Source organism: Tachypleus tridentatus, chromosome 12 (assembly GCF_004210375.1).
Source record: "Tachypleus tridentatus isolate NWPU-2018 chromosome 12, ASM421037v1, whole genome shotgun sequence".
NCBI classification, from domain to species: Eukaryota; Metazoa; Arthropoda; class Merostomata; order Xiphosura; family Limulidae; genus Tachypleus; species Tachypleus tridentatus.
This window is the reverse complement of record NC_134836.1, coordinates 29,769,480-29,789,850: the sequence shown is the minus strand read 5'-3', so window position 1 is coordinate 29,789,850 and position 20,371 is coordinate 29,769,480. Positions and strand designations below refer to the sequence as shown.

General features: G+C 34.1%; 1 protein-coding gene across 1 annotated transcript in view; it reads left to right on the top strand.

The window, feature by feature from the left end:
- The window catches only part of LOC143235451 (SCY1-like protein 2), a 205,079-nt gene extending 184,970 nt beyond the window's left edge, over positions 1-20,109 (top strand). Inside the window, exons 13-18 of the mRNA XM_076473644.1 lie at positions 651-769; positions 3,387-3,490; positions 4,717-4,829; positions 11,583-11,797; positions 12,089-12,244; positions 16,969-20,109. Coding sequence (XP_076329759.1) covers positions 651-769; positions 3,387-3,490; positions 4,717-4,829; positions 11,583-11,797; positions 12,089-12,244; positions 16,969-16,992 — 731 coding nt within the window. The 3' untranslated portion in view covers positions 16,993-20,109. The remainder of the gene's footprint in view (positions 1-650; positions 770-3,386; positions 3,491-4,716; positions 4,830-11,582; positions 11,798-12,088; positions 12,245-16,968) is intronic.
- The last annotated feature ends 262 nt before the right edge of the window (positions 20,110-20,371 follow it).

Genomic DNA, 20,371 nt, shown 5'->3' with positions numbered 1-20,371 from the left:
ATTATTTTTCGAAGATTTCTTTGTCACTTTCTTTGATAACTTTTAAAAGGCATTTTTCCACCGGAGACACATTCACATCAAATACACATATTACTCTTGGAACATCTTTTCATTTCACGGTTGCAAGTAATAGGAGGAACAGAATCGTTTTCTAATGTTTCTATAGTGATTTGAAAACAGCAAACGGCTTAGACAATGGAAGATATTGGTCGAAGGAAAATAAATAATGTTGACTGTCTCCACAGTGATAACATTAGTAGCATTCTTTCTTTATATTATGGAGGTAGAATTTCACAGTTATTGGAATTTTTGTAAACCCAAGTTATTCCGAATGGTACATACTCCAGACTTACCATCAATCACAGTTTGGTTAACTCAAGAATTTAAAGTTAAAATAAAAGGTTTTAGTATCTAAGGTCAATAGATAAGGCAAAAAAAGAACCAGTGAATTATTATTGTTTCATTTTATTATTTTCCAAATAGATTTATGCTAGGCATAGTTATAAATGAAAATAACACAAATGTGAAAAACAAAGTATAGTGGTTACTGTCTTAGATTAGAGGTTTGACCGATACTTATAAGTTTATATACCAGTGGAGATAGCTAATGAGAAAGTCTTAATTAATGTCCTGTGTTTGGTGTTTCAAAGGAATTTACAAGCACATGCTCGGAGACAAACGGTATGGATTGACCGTTAATCATCTAGCCTCAAAGGTCATGCCTGCCCTCATACCAGTGGTCGTGAGTCCTGGACTTAATTTAAACCAGGTATTTTTTTTATAAATCATTTAAATTAATCAAACGCAGGACCAAATTTAAAAAATACTGAACGTATTAATTTATATGTTCAATAGTGTTTTCAGCAGATATGTGGAAAGAATGGGTGCTAACAATAATATAACTCAATATAATTAAGTAAAAAGTTGTGAAAAGACCCTAAATAATTTTTTGTTTTTTTAACAATTTAAAACATTTTGAACAGTTAAATGAAACGAATGTTAAAAATGCTATCAATAATTTTAAAATGTATAAAAACTTCTTACGATAAAATCAATGTAAAATTGTGGTAAATGTTAATAGGTAGTTATGTGTGTTTCGGGTAATCATCAAAGCTACACAATAGTTATCTGCACTAAGTGTCCCTAATTTTGAGTTGAAAAACCACAGACAAGGCAGAGGGCTATTAATATATACTGCCAACTCTTGTAGTAAAGTAGTGGGTTTAAATCATCACTTTAATCCTATTATAATGCCATTTGGAGAGCAGTAAGACGCGATCCACCATCCTCTGAAATCACAGCCCAGTATGCTGACTACCTGACCCGCAGTTTTCTTGCATATATCTATATATTTATGGTCAATAATCTGAGGGTCGCGGGATCGAATCCCCGTCGCACTGAACATGCTCGCCCTTTCAACCGTGGGGACATTATAATGGTACGGTCAGTCCCACTATTCGTTGCTAAAAAAGCAGCCCAAGAGTTGGCGGTGGGTGGTGATGACTAACTGACTTCCCATTAGTCTTACAGTGCAAAATTTGGGACGGCTAGCGCAGATGGCTCTCGATTAGCTTTGCGCGAAATTCAAAAACAAACAAACCTATGTTTATGGCCCTAAGTAACAATGAATTTATGGATAATCAGAATTCAATAAAAAAAATGAAAATTACTGCATACGTTGTAACCATTTCAGATAACGTCATTTTCTATTCTTAGCGGCTCTTTATTGTGTGTGTGTGTGTTTTTCATATAGCAAAGCCACAAAGGGCTATCTGCTCAGCCCACCGAGGGGAATCGAACCCCTGATTTTAGCGTTGTAAATCCGGAGACATACCGCTGTACTAGCGGGGGGCGGCTCTTTATTGAAAACACGTGATACCTATAATTAATTACGTTATGAACTACTGTACAAGTTGAAACAAATTATAATGTATAAGACAGAACATGCATTACTACTGGGAACCTTTGGCAAACATGTTTGATGACGATAGGTATTTTCGTTTCTATTGAAATAACGAGATAAACTACAAAGAATTAAACCGAAAGTTCTTATAAAATATTCTTGAAAGTTTAAATCAGATTAGGTCAATTATAATTTTAGTGGAGTTTCTATTTATAAATAATGCATATAAGACATTTTAAACTGCAAAATATAATGTCTTAATGTGAAATAATTGCAGAAATTAGATGATCTGTCAGCGGAAGTTGGATAATATTATGGTAGTTGAGGTGGAAATATAACGGAAGTTGGATAACTAGGTAGTCATGACATGTATTCCTAATAACATGGTATTTAGGATGGAGAAATAATTGTACAACATGAAATATAACGGAAGTTGGACAACTAGGTAGTCATGACATGTATTCCTAATAACATGGTATTTAGGATGGAGAAATAATTGTACAACATGAAATATAACGGAAGTTGGATAACTAGGTAGTCATGACATGTATTCCTAATAACATGGTATTTAGGATGGAGAAATAATTGTACAACATGACATATAACGGAAGTTGGATAACTAGGTAGTCATGACATGTATTCCTAATAACATGGTATTTAGGATGGAGAAATAATTGTACAACATGAAGTCTGTATGATGTAAATATTTTATACAACAGTATTAACATAGAAAATTCATTGTTTAGAATTAATCACAAAACTTCACAATAAGTTATCTGTTCTCTCCCCATCTTAGGCAACAAAATCCAATTACTAGCGCTGTCATTCCGCAGACATACCGCTGTGCCACTGAGGGACTTACAAATAAACTTAGCCGAAGCTGTATGACGTCATAATTAATGTAGAGAAGTAATGGAAATAGATAACGTGGTGTTTAATTTAGAGGAATAACATTTGAAGAAAGACAATGTTGTAAGTCTACAAAACCTAAGAATATGCTTATGTTTCCTAGTGGATCAGCTATGAATTTACAAACTCGCGACTCTAAAAGTTGGCGTTCATTTCTTCGAGTTGAAGGTAGATCGTTTCGTAGCTTTGGTCTAAGAAAATAACCTGATGTATGAATGTTATTAATTTCATCTTTGTCACTGAAGGAAATGGCGTATTGTCAATCTAAGTAGGAATAATAAGTATATGATTTTTAATTTCTTTCTTCCCCAAAGCGTGAATTTCGTCAAAGAAAAGATGACGTAGGGATCTCATCTGTTCTCTGATTCGCTACTTCCGCAGCAACAGACTCGTTTCGCCGATTTCGTGTCTTGTCTGTACCACTTGATAGAGCGTAGCAAATAAGTAAATTAGGCCTCATATAGTAATGTAATTTAAGTAAATAATTTATTCCTATCGTAGATGAATCACATTTACATCAAGCTTTTCCATTTCTCACCTGCAGTAATGTATTTCATCTTGTGTTTTGTTCCAGTTTAATTGTTTGGTGGAGCTATTGCAAGAAATGTTAAACTATGTTAGCAGGAGTCAGAAAAACAAGTTAAAGTTAGAGAAGCTTTCTATGGCCTCCATGGAAAAGTAAGTACAGCGTTCGATTCAACCATATAAAAGTAAGTACATCGTTCGATTCAACCATATAAAAGTAAGTACATCGTTCGATTCAACCATATAAAAGTAAGTACATCGTTCAATTCAACCATACAAAAGTAAGTGCAGCGTTCGATTCAACCATACAAAAGTAAGTACATCGTTCGATTCAACCATATAAAAGTAAGTACAGCGTTCAATTCAACCATACAAAAGTAAGTACAGCGTTTGATTCAACCATACAAAAGTAAGTACATCGTTCGATTCAACCATACAAAAGTAAGTACATCGTTCGATTCAACCATACAAAAGTAAGTACAGCGTTCGATTCAACCATACAAAAGTAAGTACATCGTTTGATTCAACCATACAAAAGTAAGTACAGCGTTCGATTCAACCATACAGCCGTTTTTGTTTCTCTTCTAAAAACGTAACTATCACGTGTGTTTGTTTTCAAAAAGAACACAGGTGACAAGATTGATCATTGCCCAAGCTATAATACACAGCAACGCCGAAACGTATTGTTTATCCTGAAAGTTATCTCAGAATTATACTTGCTAGTAATTAATAACCTAATAAATTCAAAATTAAAGGCAACACTAAACTATTAGTTTTTATCATGTTTAGGTAATGTTTTAACTCTTGTCATTAAACTTGCAATATTGATCAAGTACCAGCTACAGTTTATTTGTACAATTCAAACTATGTACTAGCCTTAGATTAACGGTTTTAACATACGATATACTAGCGTGTCTGTTACATCCTTAAACATCGTAAAGTTAAACAACATTTATTGTCTTTGCATGGGGTTGTAAGATTAACTTCAAAGAAACTGTAGAACAGTTCCAGGTAAAGCCTCTTTTTTATATATTCTGAAAATCTAATGGTGAAAGCAAAGAAGAATGTTGTAATGTGTTATCCGTACTTTATCCATCATATATACTGCTGTCTAGGCCTTTCGCCTAATGCCAGACTCCTTAGGCCGACTGGGATACGACAAACAATAATAGTGGTCTGCTCTGCATTTATTTCATTTTTATTAATGTATGCACAAAATTATTTTAGTGATTTTTACTTATTATCATGTCATTTACAGATCAGAGTATATATACATATATATTAGAGCAAGGACCAAGTTGTCTTTAAAATTTACCCTAGACAGTGACTGTTATGCATTTATCATTTGAACGTGTTTACTATTTTTAACTATCTTCCAGTCATAATATAGAGCAGACCACTGGCTATCCGCACCGTCCTCCGTGTTTAAGATTGGAATCTCGACGAACCTCCATAAGTATGGACGACGTAATCAGACAAACGTGCAGTTCAAGTGAGTAAATTAAATGGAAAACTTTATATATAAAATTTCAATGACGGTTTCCATCTCGCTCACTCTCTTTTTTGACATCAGGTGAAAATTAACCAATTTCAAAAAAGACCAAGAAGTACGTTTATGATTTTTTACAAATATTAAGACTATTAACTTTCTTGTAAAATTAACAAATTTTAAACTTCGAAAGACATTTCAATAAATCCACGATAAACACCTAAAAATTTTATTATGTTCTTTGGAATATTTCAAAGAATGAAAAAAACAAAAATAACCTAGTTTCTACTTACCCGTTCTGAGTTCTTCAAAGCGGATTACTTCAACGAAAATTGTTTTTTTTTTATTTCGCGCAATGCTACTCAAGGGCTATCTACACTAGTCGTCCTTAATTTAGCAGTATAAGACTAGAGGGAAGCCAGCTACTCATCACCACCCACCGCCAACTCTTGAGCTACTCTTTTACCAACGAATAGTGGAATTGACCGTCACATTATAACGCCTTTACCGCTGAAAGGACGAGCATGTTTGGTGTGACGGGGATTCAAACCCGCGACCCTCCGAGTACGAGTCGAACTCCTTAACCCACCTGGCCATGCCGGGCCTTTATTTTAGGACAGAAAATTCATTTCATTTAGGGAAATACTCGAGACACCCCATAGAACCAAACATTCCTGCCATTTCAGCCGTGGGAGCGTTATAATATGATGATCAATCCAACTTTTTGTTGATAAAAGAGTAGCTTAAGAGTTGGCGTTGGATGGTGAAGACTAACTGCCTTCCCTCAAATCTTACACTACGAAATTAGGAACGGCTAGCGTAGATAGCCCTTGCATAGCTTTGCGCGAATTTCAAAAACAAACAAAGCAAACCTAAAATAACAAATATAGATAACTGAGCCTTGTTTCAACAGATACTTAAAATTATAACACAGTTAAAAAAACAAGTTTTATAACAGACCTGGAGTACAAGGCTTATCAATTATATTTGACGTCAGCAAAAGAAAGTGGACAAAACTATTTGAATGAAAATTTATATCGGATTCGTACAATGAAAGTCATTGATAAATATAAAACACAATTACATGAAAAATTTAAAAAGTTCATAAAAAAGAAAATCAAAGTGATTTAAAAAATTAGTAGAAAATAATAAAAATATTCCAGAAAATTCTAAAGTGTTTAACAATTCACGTGCAACGCCAAATACTTAACAATAGGAAGCGTTAGAAAAAGACCTAAATAACATGCGAGACCCGAAAGATAACCAGGATGGTCAGAAACTTTGGTCTCTCTTCAGTCCTCGTAGCGAAAAGGTTTAAGTGCGTTTTGTAAGTGAGATTGTTTGTACAATTAGTGTTTTATCTCATCAGTCCTTAATAATATGTAATACCACAGAAAACATAGTATTTTCTCAACCTCTGTTTTTTTTATTAAGATGCTTTGTGTAGCACAGCCTACATGTAAACTGGAAAACACCTGTTTTTACCAGAAATCCTTCGTTTGCGCTCTTCGACAGTAAGATGTTATAAAACTACAAAATTTATAAAGATAGCCATCAGTTGGTAAGCCTAACAACACAACTAATATATTCTTGTTTGTTTTGAACTCTTGATATACACTTATTCAGTACCACTTTATTAAGTACACCTATCTAGTACCGTGTAACACCTCTTGCCTCCAGAACAGCCTGAATTCTTTGTGGCATGGATTCAACAAGGTGCTGGAAACATTCCTTATGGATTTGGTCCATGCTTGCTCGATAGCATCATCACGCAATTTCTACAGGTTTGTCGGCAGCACATTCATGATACGAACCTCCCGTTCCACCTTATCCCAAAGGTGCTCTATTAAATTAAGATCTAGAGACTGTGTAGACCATTAAATTGCACTAAAGTCACTGTCATGTTCGCGGAATCAGCTTGAGATGATGTGTGCTTTGCAACATGGCGCGTTATTTTGCTAGAAATAGCCACTGGAAATCGAGTAGCCATAAAGGTTACGGTTAGCATCAATGCTCAGGTACGCTGTGGCGTTTAAATGATTCTCAGTTGGTATTACTAGGACTGATGTGTGCCAAGAAAATATTTCCCACACCTTTACACTACCACCACCAGGCTTTACCGTTGACACAAGGCAAGATAGATCCACAGATTCATGCTTTTTACGCCAAATTTTGACCCTACCATTAGCATGTCGCAGCAGAAATAGAGACCAGGCAACATTTTTCCAATCTTCTCTCGTCCAGTTTTGGTGATTTCATGTCCACTGTAGCCTCATCTTCCTGTTCTTTGTTGACAGGAGTGGAACCCAGCATGGTCTTCTGCTGCTGTAGTCTCTCTGTTTCAAGGTTCGACGCTTTGTGCCTTCAGAAACGTCCTTCTGGACACCAATGTTGTAAAGAATGGTTATTTGAGTATTTGTGGCCTTTCTATCAGATGTAGCGAATCTGGCAGTTATCCTCTGAACTGTCTCATTAATAAGGTGTTTTAGCCCATACAACTGCCACTCACTGGATGTTTTTTTGTTTTTTATCACACCATCCTCTGTAAACTCTAAAGACTGTAGTGCGCGGAAATCCCAGGATGTCAGCATTTTTTTAGATGCTGGAACCACCACGTGTAGCACTAACAATCATTTCACGTCAAAGTCGCGTAGATCACGCATCTTCCCTATTCTAATGTTTGGCCCAACAACAACTGAATCTGCATGCTTTATATATATTGAGTTGCAGCCAAATGATTCTCTGTTTCATTATTTGCATTAAAGAGCAGCTGTACCTAATAAAATGGCCACTGAGTGTACAAGTGTGTGTAGGTGTAGAGTAGCTGTACCTAATAAAATGGCCACCAAATGTACAAGTGTGTGTAGGTGTATTTCATGATTATGTTTACTTTTGCACAAAAATAAAATTTCTAGTTCCTGGATTGGTGGTCTGCGAACTTTTTAACCTAAAACCAATAAGGTTGTTCCTCACTTACAAGAAGACTAGCCTATAAAATTTTATTAAAAATGTTTATTTCTCCACAACACTAGTTATCGTGTTGTCTAGGGGAGTAGGATAAGTGCCATCGTTATATTCTTCCTTCCCTTCCTACCCTTTTCGGTCGCTAGGGGAGAGATAAAAAGAAAAACGCAGAAATTTTAGAGTACACTGAAAATAAATTTAATAACCACACTAGCAGAAGCTATTCTGTTAAAGTAATAAAAAGAATTAAAAAACAATGCAACGGTTGGCAACCTGCAGCTCTCAGTTATCTGCTGTGTTCATTCAGGGTAATCGAACCCCTGATTTCAACGTTGTAAGTCCGAAAATCTACCGCCATCCCACCTGCGGACCTCTTTTTTTTTTTTAGTTTACACCTGTAAGAAGGAATCCTAGTTGTAGCGGAACTTCCATGGCATTCCAGACAACTCTCTGGAAAATAACATCAAACTATCAAAAAATTTCCTGACTTTCCGTGTCAACTTCTCCAATAAAACACACGATTTTACACACACACACACACAAGTTAGTAAATGAGATGATTATCATTATAAACAGTATAAGATATGTCTGGCTAAAGTTATGTTAAAATATTGTCAATAACTGGCATAGCTAGGAAGCATAGTTTGCGTGCACGTGCAAAAAACAAATAAAAAAGTGGGAGGGATTTTCTACAATTTTATTCACTTTTTGTTTTTTGAAATTCCCTGACGTAGCAGTTTCGTGGCCGCCTAAATGTGTCTACAACAGCATATAAATAAATTACTGAAACTTGTCTAAAACCATGTTGCATGTTAAGTATAAAACGTTTTGTGTAGTATTTTGACGTGTTTTTGTTTGTTTGTTTTTCTTTAATTATGTGATGCAAAATTCTTCAATGGATTTGATTGACACCGCTGTCATGGCGACATTGGACTATCTCATCAGTTTCAGTTTCGGTTGATTGATGATTGTAAAACTAGTGTAAGATACATATTCTCAGTGGACAACTATCATTTGTCAAGTGTCAGAGAAATACTTTTTTTACTTTAAAAGAAGTCGAGACTTCTAGAAGAGATAAGTTTTTCTTCCTCGACCAGAGTTCAATGTAAGACAAAATATTGTTAATGATATACGACTTTTGTATCTGTGCGCGCCTTGTGCGATCTTATCTTGTGAGAAACATATACTGTTGGCTGAAATACTGAAATTACGGTTTATGAGCTCGGCTTAAGAAATATCTTGAAATCCGTGGCACCTTAATAACAAACATCATCATCTGATTTGTCTTACTTAACTCACTCCGATGCAATACTTTCTGTTTTTAAACATGAACAAAACTTGCGGTATCAATAACAAAACCTATAAATAACATTTATCTTCGTATATTTCGACTGTATGTACACAAAGATAGGTGGTATATTCAGGCAGTTAATCATTCTTTCAAAGATAATACTTCACTATCAACATTTTAATTTTTAAATTCTACACAATTTCCTTCCATTACAGAAATTAACTTAAAAATAGGTTTGGCATTATCAGAGCCTCACGACCAATCCAGTATAAGTGGGATAATGCACAATCAATCTAATGTAAGTGGAGGTGTACAGCACAAATCCAAAATAAAATAGGATTTCGACTGGCTTCCATGTCGCATGTACTCTAAAGTCATGTTTAGAACTTCATAGTTAATATATATATATATATGTTTCAAAAGTTAAATAACACGAATCGCGAAAATAAAGCTTTATTTGTTTTATAGAGTAACAAGGAACATGCTTTGATACTGAAGAACTCTCGAGGAAGTTGAAATATTCTTAAAAGTGTCGTTATAAACATATGTTATGTATAAAAATGTTTCATATGTTTGGAAATGTTGATTTCAAATGATTAGTGACTGATGAGTTTTAAACCGCAGTCACACAAATCACATGAAATAATCAACTATTATTTTCCACGTAGCAAAGATATGAAAACAAAACGGTTAAGTAGTCCACATATATTGCAAATATTGCACCATCTACAACCGGTGTGGTCCAAATATATCGCATCATCTGCTTCAACATGGTCCACACATACTGTACCATTTATTATCGGTGTGGTCCGCGCATACTGTACCATTTATTATCGGTGTGGTCCACGAATACTGCACCATCTACTACCGATGGGTTTGTTTGTTTGTTTGTTTGTTTAGAATCAAGCACAAAGCTACACAATAGTCTGTCTGTTCTCTGCCCACCACGGGTATCGAAACCCGGTTTTTAGTGGGTAAGTCCGCAGACATACCACTGTGCCACTGGGGGACACTACCGATGGAATTTGCATACTGTACAATATTGTTTTGCTTGTCACAGAATTTAGAGTAAAGACAAAAATAGACAAGCAAGGTAAAATCATTCAATTTATATATAAAATAGAGAGAAAAACCTCAGTAATAGTTAGCGAGATTACTTGCACTATTAAAAGCATTTTTATTTATATGATTCACATGTTACTAGGCTCATATATTAAACGTACATTCCCGCTGTTCCAACTCACTTTCAATCTAAGATTTTTATATTTGATTATAAGAGTAAAATGACATTATAAACGACCATAACTATGTTTGTGTTCGGCTACATAAGTCACATATCTTTACCAACAGGTAATTGCAACATAAAGGCCCGGCATGGCCACGTGGGTTAAGGCGTTCGACTCGTAACCTGAGGGTCGCGGGTTCGAATCCCGGTCGCACCAAACATACTCGCTCTTTCAGCTGTGGGAGAGTTATGATGTGACGGACAATCTCACTATTCTTTGGGAAAAGAGTAGCCCAAGAGTTGGCGGTGGGTGGTGAAGACTAGCTCCTTCCCTCTAGTCTTACACTGTTAAATTAGGGACGGCTAGCACAGATAGCCCTTGAGTTGCTTTGCGCGAAATTCAAAACAAACAAACAACATGCCTTATGTAGATCATTATGTTAAAAAATTACAGGCTTACATCTCGCAACAGCAATCATGTGTTTTTTTTTTTAACATTCACTGGAATGAATGTGGGTTGAGAAAACTTGCTTTAACTGAAACCGTTGTTAATTACAACTAAGAAAAAGAATAAGTAAAATCTTGTTTATAGTCAGTCTTACTCTACCGAGTGGGCATTTGGATTTTGTCCGCATAAAGAAAACAACGGTTGAAAACATTTGAAATATGGTGTTATAGACGAATGATCAAAATCAGCTGCATAGAAAGAAAAACTAAGGAGGAAAGACTGTAACGTACAGAGACATATATGTATATATGCGGGTAATAAAGATGCTTTACTTTTTAAACATTATAAGATCTGATAGAAGGTCGACTGAAAATTTGATGGGCAAAATTGAAGTAGGAGGAATAGATGAAAATTTGATTGTCTCGATGTCATCGTAAAAATGGTATGAAGAAGAAAACACTAAGTTAGGAAAATGGTTAAGGCAGTGACGAATAGAGAATCATGTAAGTCTGATCTCAGAACTAGGGAGGATACGGTGATTGATTGTAATATTTGTTTACTTGAACTGCTAGGTAGGTTATAACTAAATTGGGACAAAAATTAGCGAATAAATACAGGGTCATTTACAGAGAAATAAAACATTTTAATGAACCAAACCTGGATTAAAAATGGGAATTAATACACTCATTATTCTATATCTTAACATTTTTCAGTTTTGTAAACTTTAATAACTGTTTTCCTAATAATGATAGATTTATATTTATATCTTTTACTTTCTAAGAGGTTTTGTTAACGAAATAATCAATCAGTTATCTTTATTTTCCTAAGCATCCTCATCTCCTGACTCAAATTTACTGCGCGTGCAAGCGACTTTACCAGGACGGCGTCACTCCGACAACACCATTCAACCACCAAGAATTCTGGTAGCGCCCTCTAGCCCAGAAAATAGCCTGTCACGGGGCCCTAGCGCAGGAAACATGCAGATGAGACGTCATTCCAGTGCTAACCCTCAAGATATTAAGTTCCAGTTCATTGCACCGAAGGTTAATAGAAATGCAATAATGATAAGTTTAGGATAAAAATAATAAGGCTTGTACAAGTTCGTAAATTTAAAGTTTGTTGTGTTCTTTCAAAGTGACAAACAAACATACGTTTTTCTATGTCGGTGTCTTGTATGTTTTTTAACAATTACGCGTAAAATTGGTGAGAAATAAATCTCTTTATGTACATTTTACATTAGAGTATCATTAATGGTAAAATATCATCATAACAGTTATTAAAACAAATATTAATTGAGAAATAACTCACCTTATGGAATATTTCACCTCTTCCAGCCGATATCGCCTGCAAGTCTGGGAATCGATTACTTCACATCTGGACGCGGAGGTAGACGCTACTCGGCTACTGCTCTCTACAACACTGTGGGTGGAGCAGGTTTGAGTCCCGCTGGCTCCTCTACTAGTCTACTTAAACAACTTGGATCTGGAGTGGTAAGTGTTTCTCCGTTTACATAAATTGGATCTAAAGTGGTATGTGTTTTCCCTCTACTTAAACAACTTGGATCTGGAGTGGTAAGTGTTTCTCCGTTTACATGAATTGGATCTGAAGTGGCATGTGTTTTCCCTCTACTTGAACAACTTGGATTGTTGTGTCTCCTTGTAATTAACCTGGATCTGGAATGGCGTTTCATGTTTACTTAAACAACCTGAGTTTGTATCACTAAGCGTTTCTCAGTCTGCTTAAACAACCTGGATCTCGAGTGACGTTTTCCTGTTTACTTAAATAGCTTGGATCTGGAGTGTTGAGCGTTTTCCTGTCTAATTAAACAACTTGAGTCTGGATCAGTAAATAATTCCTAGTCTACTTAACAACTTGGATCTAGAGTGGAAAGAGTTTGCTGACTGACTATTTAAGCAATTTGGATCTGGAGTGGTAAGTATTTCCTGTCTACTTAAACAACTTGTATTGGTGTTTCCCCGTTTACTCAAAAACTTGAAGCTGGAGTGGCGTTTCCCCATTTACTTAAACAGCTTGGATCTGGAGTAATTAGTATTTATTCGTGTCACTTAGTTCTGGAGTTGTAACTGTTTCTCCAACAACAAGCAATTTGGATCTGGAGTGAAAAGTGTTTCTCCTTTTACTAAGTAGTCTCCTGGAATCTTTAACATCACTTCCTGTTCAAATAATGTGATTAAACATCATCTTAATACTGCACTTTACTAACGACTATTTTAAAATAGAAAACTAAAATTAGAATATTAAATCCAAACATCTTGACGCTTTTGGTTGTATGTCTTTGGGGTCTTACATAATAATAGTGAATTATTATCCTAACGTACTTAACGCAAATTAAAGTTTATTGCCAAAAACTTCTGTTAATGCAAATAAACTAACGATCTATATTTCGTTAATACAGCGTCCGCTAATCCAATTGAACTTCATTTGTAACACCTACGTCAGTTCATTTAGCATCGATACAGATGTTTAAAAGTTTCAAATTGTATTAAAATAATATCGTATGTTCTTGAATTTTGAGCATTGTTGAAATAACCCGAAACAACAATAAAAGTGTATAATTCGTCAAAGTTCAAATATATTACAAGCTTAAGAATGCAATTAACTTTTCTAAACTTGTGATGCACTGACAATATAAATGGATATTTCCTTTAAATTAACAAAAATTATGTTTAAGCTGTGTACGTAAATTAACTCGCACCCTAACTACAGATTAAAGTTCTATACAACGAATACATGTTGTACCTAAGTGAAACAAAAGTTTAGTAGGAGGAATTCAGCTTTATGGTGTTTATATTTAAATCTTACATTGCTCAACAACTTATGTTTATTTATAAGATAAAATAATTTTAAGATTACATACGAAATAAATGTCATCATATAAAGCCGGATGTAAGCACACTTTTCTCAACAGACGTTTTCTGAAACGTAAAAGAGTTAATGGTTATTTTATAGAACGTGATACGATTATACGTTGTCAAAGTACCAACACGTTCGTGTTTGACTGTGTGTGTTTGTTTATAACTTGTTATAAATAGGAACAAGTCTAAACAAAAATAAAAAAAAACATTGCACCAATCAATAGGATCTTTAGGGTACAGGCTGTTATGCGAGATATAAAATCTACCTTAGGTTTTTGAAGTGACTGTGGAAGTAGGACACACATTGCGATGGGGATACACCGTCTATCAGTCCTAAACTCCGTTTAACAGTCTCACATAAATAGTAATTAAATAGTAAAATAATCAAAGGAATGTAAATAGAAATTAGTAGAAATAGATGTGGGTGCTCAAGCTCACAGTGCCCCACATTTATATCACCCTTCACTGTCTGCAGACAGCTATAAGAAGGTGACTACTCTAAAAAGTAAATAATAAGAAATAAAAAAACAACAACAAAGGAACATGATAAGGTATTATCACTTAGGGGTCAGTAAGCTAAATAAACATACCTCCTGATGTTGGCACTTCAACCCCCATTATGTTGGTAGGGCACTAATTATTAGCTCAGTAGACAAATTATACCTAGTATAAAGAGAACCAATCAGCTATGCTAACTTTCATTTGCTGTCATTGGTGCTTATATATCTAAATAAAACGTCATTTGTAAGCATCAGTGGATCTCTACACATACATTGTTGTTCAAAATTCTACCATAATTAGTTTTAAAAACAATGATTTTGTACTTTTGAATAATGTTGTGGATTTATATCTAGAAAATAATATCCTTATTTTTTTTAATGTTTTTCTTTTTATCTATTGCTATATCAAAAGAGGTCTACCCTGCTCTTTAAGCCTAGTTCCTGTATAAAAGTGAGTTATGTTAAGTAGTGTTGTTATAATAAAAATAAAAAACATACGTCAATTTTTAATTATATAAATATATATATATATATATGTTCTCTGGCAAGTATATAATCTATACTTTCACAAGATTTGTGTTCGCTTGAAAGTGATCAATGGCTATATAAAAATAGATGGATAAACAGCAAGTCATTAATTTATTATATTTGTGTGTGTTTTTCATATAGCAAAGCCACAAAGGGTTATCTGCTTAACCCACCGAGGGGAATCGAACCCCTGATTTTAGCGTTGTAAATCCGGAGACATACCGCTGTACTAGCGGGGTCTTATTATATTTAGTTGTAGCAAACTTTACTAGTAGAGATATTAAAATACGTAAAATAATGGTTTTACTAAATTAAATATTAATATTGATGACATGCACAAGTGCTGTTAAGGTAATAGTGTTCAAATATATATATATATATATATATATATATACAAAAGTGAAAGTCCATCTTTTTAAAAACTTGAGTAAGATAAAGTAATGTGTAAAATACTATGTCAACTTATTAAGTCAAAGTGTCTGTTTTGTGGATGGTGTAGAAATTCTTGAAAATTTGTTAAAATAGACAGTAATTAAAATAATGGTAATTAAGTAACGTTTCATATAATTACATCCTTAATAGATGTGATTGTAGATCAGAGTGGGAAATATTTAAATGCTTGATTTAGTAAGATATTCTTTGTCCTTTTAGGACAGAAAATGTAAATAATAAGCATCCTTTTAAGGACAAATTAATTATAAATGATTTAAATCAAGAGCAAGACCTAAAAAAGAACTCTTAACATTAACTCATTAATTAAATAGTTTATAATTAATTTGTCCCCAAAAGGATGCTCATCATAAAATTATTATTTACCTCCTTTTTTGTTATCTAATAAAACATACAATAAATTAAAAATATTTTCAAGGGTGACCACTTTGTTTTTCTATCCCCTGTATGTCTACTCAGTTTCATCGAAATTTGATCATTTTTGACTAAGTTATATGAGCAAAAACTGCGTGAAAAACTGTTTCCCCCGATAACATAATGTTTTTGTGATCTTGCTGCGACCGTCCAATACCATTCAAACACTAATAATTTCTAATATTAGTCATACTCCAAAGGTATACCAACTTTCGTCATATTCCATTCAGCTATTTTCGAGAAATCTTGTTGACAAAAACATACAGGGGTGAAAACAACATCCGTCACCTTTGGTGGTGGAAGTAGCAAATAATCAACTACTAATACATATACACACATATATTATACATGTATATTTACGAGCTTTCACTGGAGATGATAAAATTCCTTTTAAAATACTAATAAAGGAAAGAAACAACGAACAATAATAGTGCTTTTCCTTGATGATTAGGAACCCACTTGCAATAAAAATGTATCTCAGAAAAGCTGTTATTGATATTAACACTTTTATTGATAAGAAGAGACCTACCCAGGTTTGTTTTGAATTTTGTGCAAAGCTACTCAAGGGCTACCTGCACTAGCTGTCCCTAATTTAGCAGTGTAAGACTAGAGGAAAGGCAGCTAGTCATCACCACCCACTACCAACTCGTGGAATAGTGGTATTGACCGTAATATTACAACGTTCTCACGGCTGAAAGAGCGAGCATGTGTGGTGTGACCGGGATTCGAACCAGTGACTCTCAAATTACGTGTCCAACGCCTTAAGCCACCTGGCCATGCCAGGCCTTACTTTCCTATCTCATCTTTAGGTTAAGAAAGGAGAATCCACGGTCACATTCAAATTCTTTCTTTTTCTTAACCTGAAGATGACCTAGGAAGGTCGAAACGTTGTTCTCTCCTTATCAATAAGTGTTGATACCCATACCAGCCGTTCTGAGATACAATAGTGGTTTTCGTATTTTCTACATGTTTTGTCACATTTAATTTTTAAATATTTAAGCAACAATGATAGCAAATGAAATCCATATATACTATTTTCTTGAAATATATATTGAAATTATTGCTTCAAAAAATAAATTTATTAGAACGGGTGAGGTGATCTTAAGTCATACAGTTTGTCGAAGGAATGTTTGTGATAGTTAGCTATAAAATAACATCGTCTCTGTTATCACTATGTTATATGTTATCTAGGATAGACCAAAGCTAGAGGTGTTTGAGGAAGGGTGTACAGTGACTTCCCTCACAGCTCATGGATATCGGTCAATCAGGTCTTCAAAACACTTAAATGTTACAAAAAATCAGTTGGCAGCAGTGTACAATGCTGATGATAACACGGTTACGTTTTTAATATGACCTAAAACAGTAAATGTTCATCTATATTGCAAATAACTATCCTACTTAAAAACTTAGATAAAAAGACATGAAACGTGATTTCATTTCTTTCAGCAACAGCTGTTTTCCAGCAAGTAAATAAACGCATGTGGCCAGCTGTGACTCTGAAGACCGTGGCCAACAGTAAGTGATACTTGAACAGGTAATAAGGAAGATATATCGGGTCATTCATCTTTGGAACAACAGAAATTGCAAATAAGAAACAAAGCAATATATCTGCTATTTAAGAAGTGTTTTTGATGTACTTTTCCTGCATATCCACCTGTTATCCAGCTTCTTTACTTCACTTCTTCAAATTTAAGTCTATACAATAACAATATTGCCGTGAAGTTCTAAATTAGGCAAAGTATAAATATGTGTTTGTTTTAGTACCAGTCTTTTCTGTTCTCATCGTATTAATTACCATTATAATTTATCTCTTCCTTGTAAATGTTCCTTATCTAAATATTTATTACCTTTATTACAATTTAGTGTTAAATACTACTCAATATTACAAACGCTAGCTAAACTTAAATTTAGTTCAACAGATTTCTTTGGTATCTGTAATAATAGAGAAGGTGAGTACTGGACAATAAACTAACCTGAGAGTAACAAAGTTAAATATAAAATTTCTTATAATAATAACAATAATAATAATTGTTATTATTCATGAACTTCCTCAATTATGCAAACATTTGATCGGGGAGTTACTAACGATTTTTATTAGTGTTTTTCCTGTGTGACGTTGCGTGAGCGAGAGAACTGTTGCTTTAAAAGGTTACCGCACAAGTTCTCAAAGTCATTTTCGATTTTATTCCAAAGTAGTTAGAATGAGCTCACTCACGTCACCAAAGTACATCACTGCTCGTTCTATACTTTGTTTGGGTAATCCTAACTGAAGCTAATTAAGAGAATGTTTATTACTTTAAACTAGCCAACCTACAACCTCTGCTACACATTATTTTCTATCTAACCTAGCGCTTGGAAGTGTTTACTAATAATTATTTGCTATTTAACCTAGCGCTTGGTAGTGTCTACTATTAATTATTTGCAATCTAACCTAGCCCTTGGTAGCCTTGTTTTAAGTAGTGCTTAAGCTGTTAGTTTAACTCACGAGACTGTCTCACTCTGAACTATTTGACAAAATTATTTGCAGTGTGTGTTAGTCTCACTAGGCCTTCTCACTCTGTGCTGCATAATGTATTCTTGGAGCTGATCACAAGTCATCCTTACTTTTCTTTGCTTTCTCACAAAATTCTTCTCTTAAGGGAGTCCCCCCTCACTTCATGCCCAAGTACAAGTCTTCTGTTTACTTTCATTTTAATGTAGATAAAACCTTCTAGGACTCTTCCCCCGAACTGAGATACTACGCGTTTACTACGAAAATTTTCTCTCTGTTATCTATCAACTCTGTACCGATCAGCAAGTTTCAAACCTTATTTCCATTGTTGATCATATTATAACCGTTAATTATTGTGTAAAGAAAATAATCCCATGAAAATGTATGACAATTACAATGAAAAGAATTAAAAGGGTGTTTCTAATCTTTAGAAAATATTCGTAATTTTAGCTTCGTCTGTATAATGCAGGTGAAAGTTACTTTTTGTATGCTAGTTTTTTTTATTGAAATCGTCGTTTTTCTTAAAGAAATGCCATTTTTAAGTTGCTTTCTTACCTTTAGTTTATTGCTTTAACACATTATTAATTTTAGTTGTGTAATGTATGGAAATTATTACAAACGAAACAGACTTGTTCAAACTTATTTCGCACATTGAATATTTATTATCATTTTGGGTTTAACTTTACAAACAGATTAGGGTAAAACGGCAAAACTTCTAAGTACCCTAGATGCAAATGTATAAAAAAAGTCAAGTGATGTTACTTATGTGTTTTACATATCTTATGCTGCTGACCAAGATAGCATGTTCTTTAGTGTTTATTCTTCCAGCCAGTATTGAAAATGTGGTCATTGTTTAATTGTCAGTATGTATGGTATTTGCAAAAATGATAATTTTAAACGTTTTTTAGTGCAAAATGTGTATTTTATGCAATGATTTCTTGTTGAATAAATCGCAAAAATAATTAAATGGGAAGGTTAACGTCGGAGCTAAAGGTCAAGTACAGTTGTAAAGGGTCAATGACAGTGATTAAGCTTCAAAATCAAGAGCAATTATAAAATGCTAAAACGGTCAAGAATAAAGCCAGTATTATGTCTATCACCAGCTGTTAAGGTAAGGTGTGAGTTTAAAGTTTATTTTTTTTATTGCGTGGATTCCTGTTTATACCAGTACTATTAATTATTTCTCAAAGTAACTTCAATAAGTATTTAAAGGACCCAATATTCAAAAGACTGCAGGAACAAAACTGCACTACACAGTTATTGTGCACAGCAAATAAATCTGTAGTAAAAGGGATATTTTTAAGTTCTGAATTGTTAAAAATAAACGCAATATGTGGCCGTTTTAGTTCAAGTTTGTTTGTTCAAACGCAATGCTACAAAATGGACTGCTTACGCTGCGCCAACCAGAGGAATCGAATCTAGAATTTTATTGCTATAAGACCTCGAGTATGTTCAGTAAATCTGATAAAATATTGACCAGATAACCGATAGTTTAATTTATTACTTTTAAAAGTTAAACTAACTTTATGTTTGTATTTTTATTTATATTTACAAGAAGCAGAACAATTCTAGACTCGATATTTATCCACACAATGAAAAGCCATGCTTCATTAACTAGGGATGAAACATGTCATATATTAAAATATAACAAATTAGAATTGAACTGAAACAGACAAAATATTAAATAGTAACAACTATAAAAGAAGTATCCTCCTGCCATAAAACCAGATTAATTACTTTATCACAGCGTCTTTAACATTTTTATTAATTATTCATCTCACCACTAGAGGACATTATTGCGTAATACGAACCGGAAATTATTACGTTTAACTGATGTTGGAATTTTAATCTAGAATTTGTCTTAGGATCCCACGTATGACCAATGTTGTTTTGATGAATACACATTTAGATTAAGAGTGATAGCTTGTGATCAAATTTAAATTAAGAGGCGTATTTGTATTTAATCTTCCACCTACCGGGAACTTTTCTTCCACCCATTTATGTGAAGTAAAACTCCTTAAAGGAGGAATGGGAAAATTATGGAAGAAATTCTCTAATTTCAGTCTGAAAGACGTTAAAGTAAAAAAAAAAGAAAACTTTCATTTCACACAAACCACATATGATGATTAACCTGCCGAACTACGAATCCAACATTTCCCTTTTCGCGTCCCATTGGCGTAAATCACGCTCCAAAATTTGAAACCGTGTGTGCGTTATAAGAGTGACGACCAAATTCAAATATTCAATTACAGTAGCTCAAGAGTTGGCGGTGGGTGCCGTTGTCTAGCTGCCTTTCTTATAGTCTAATTTATCACTTGAAAAATTAGGTACGGCTATGCGTAGATAGTTCCCTTCAGT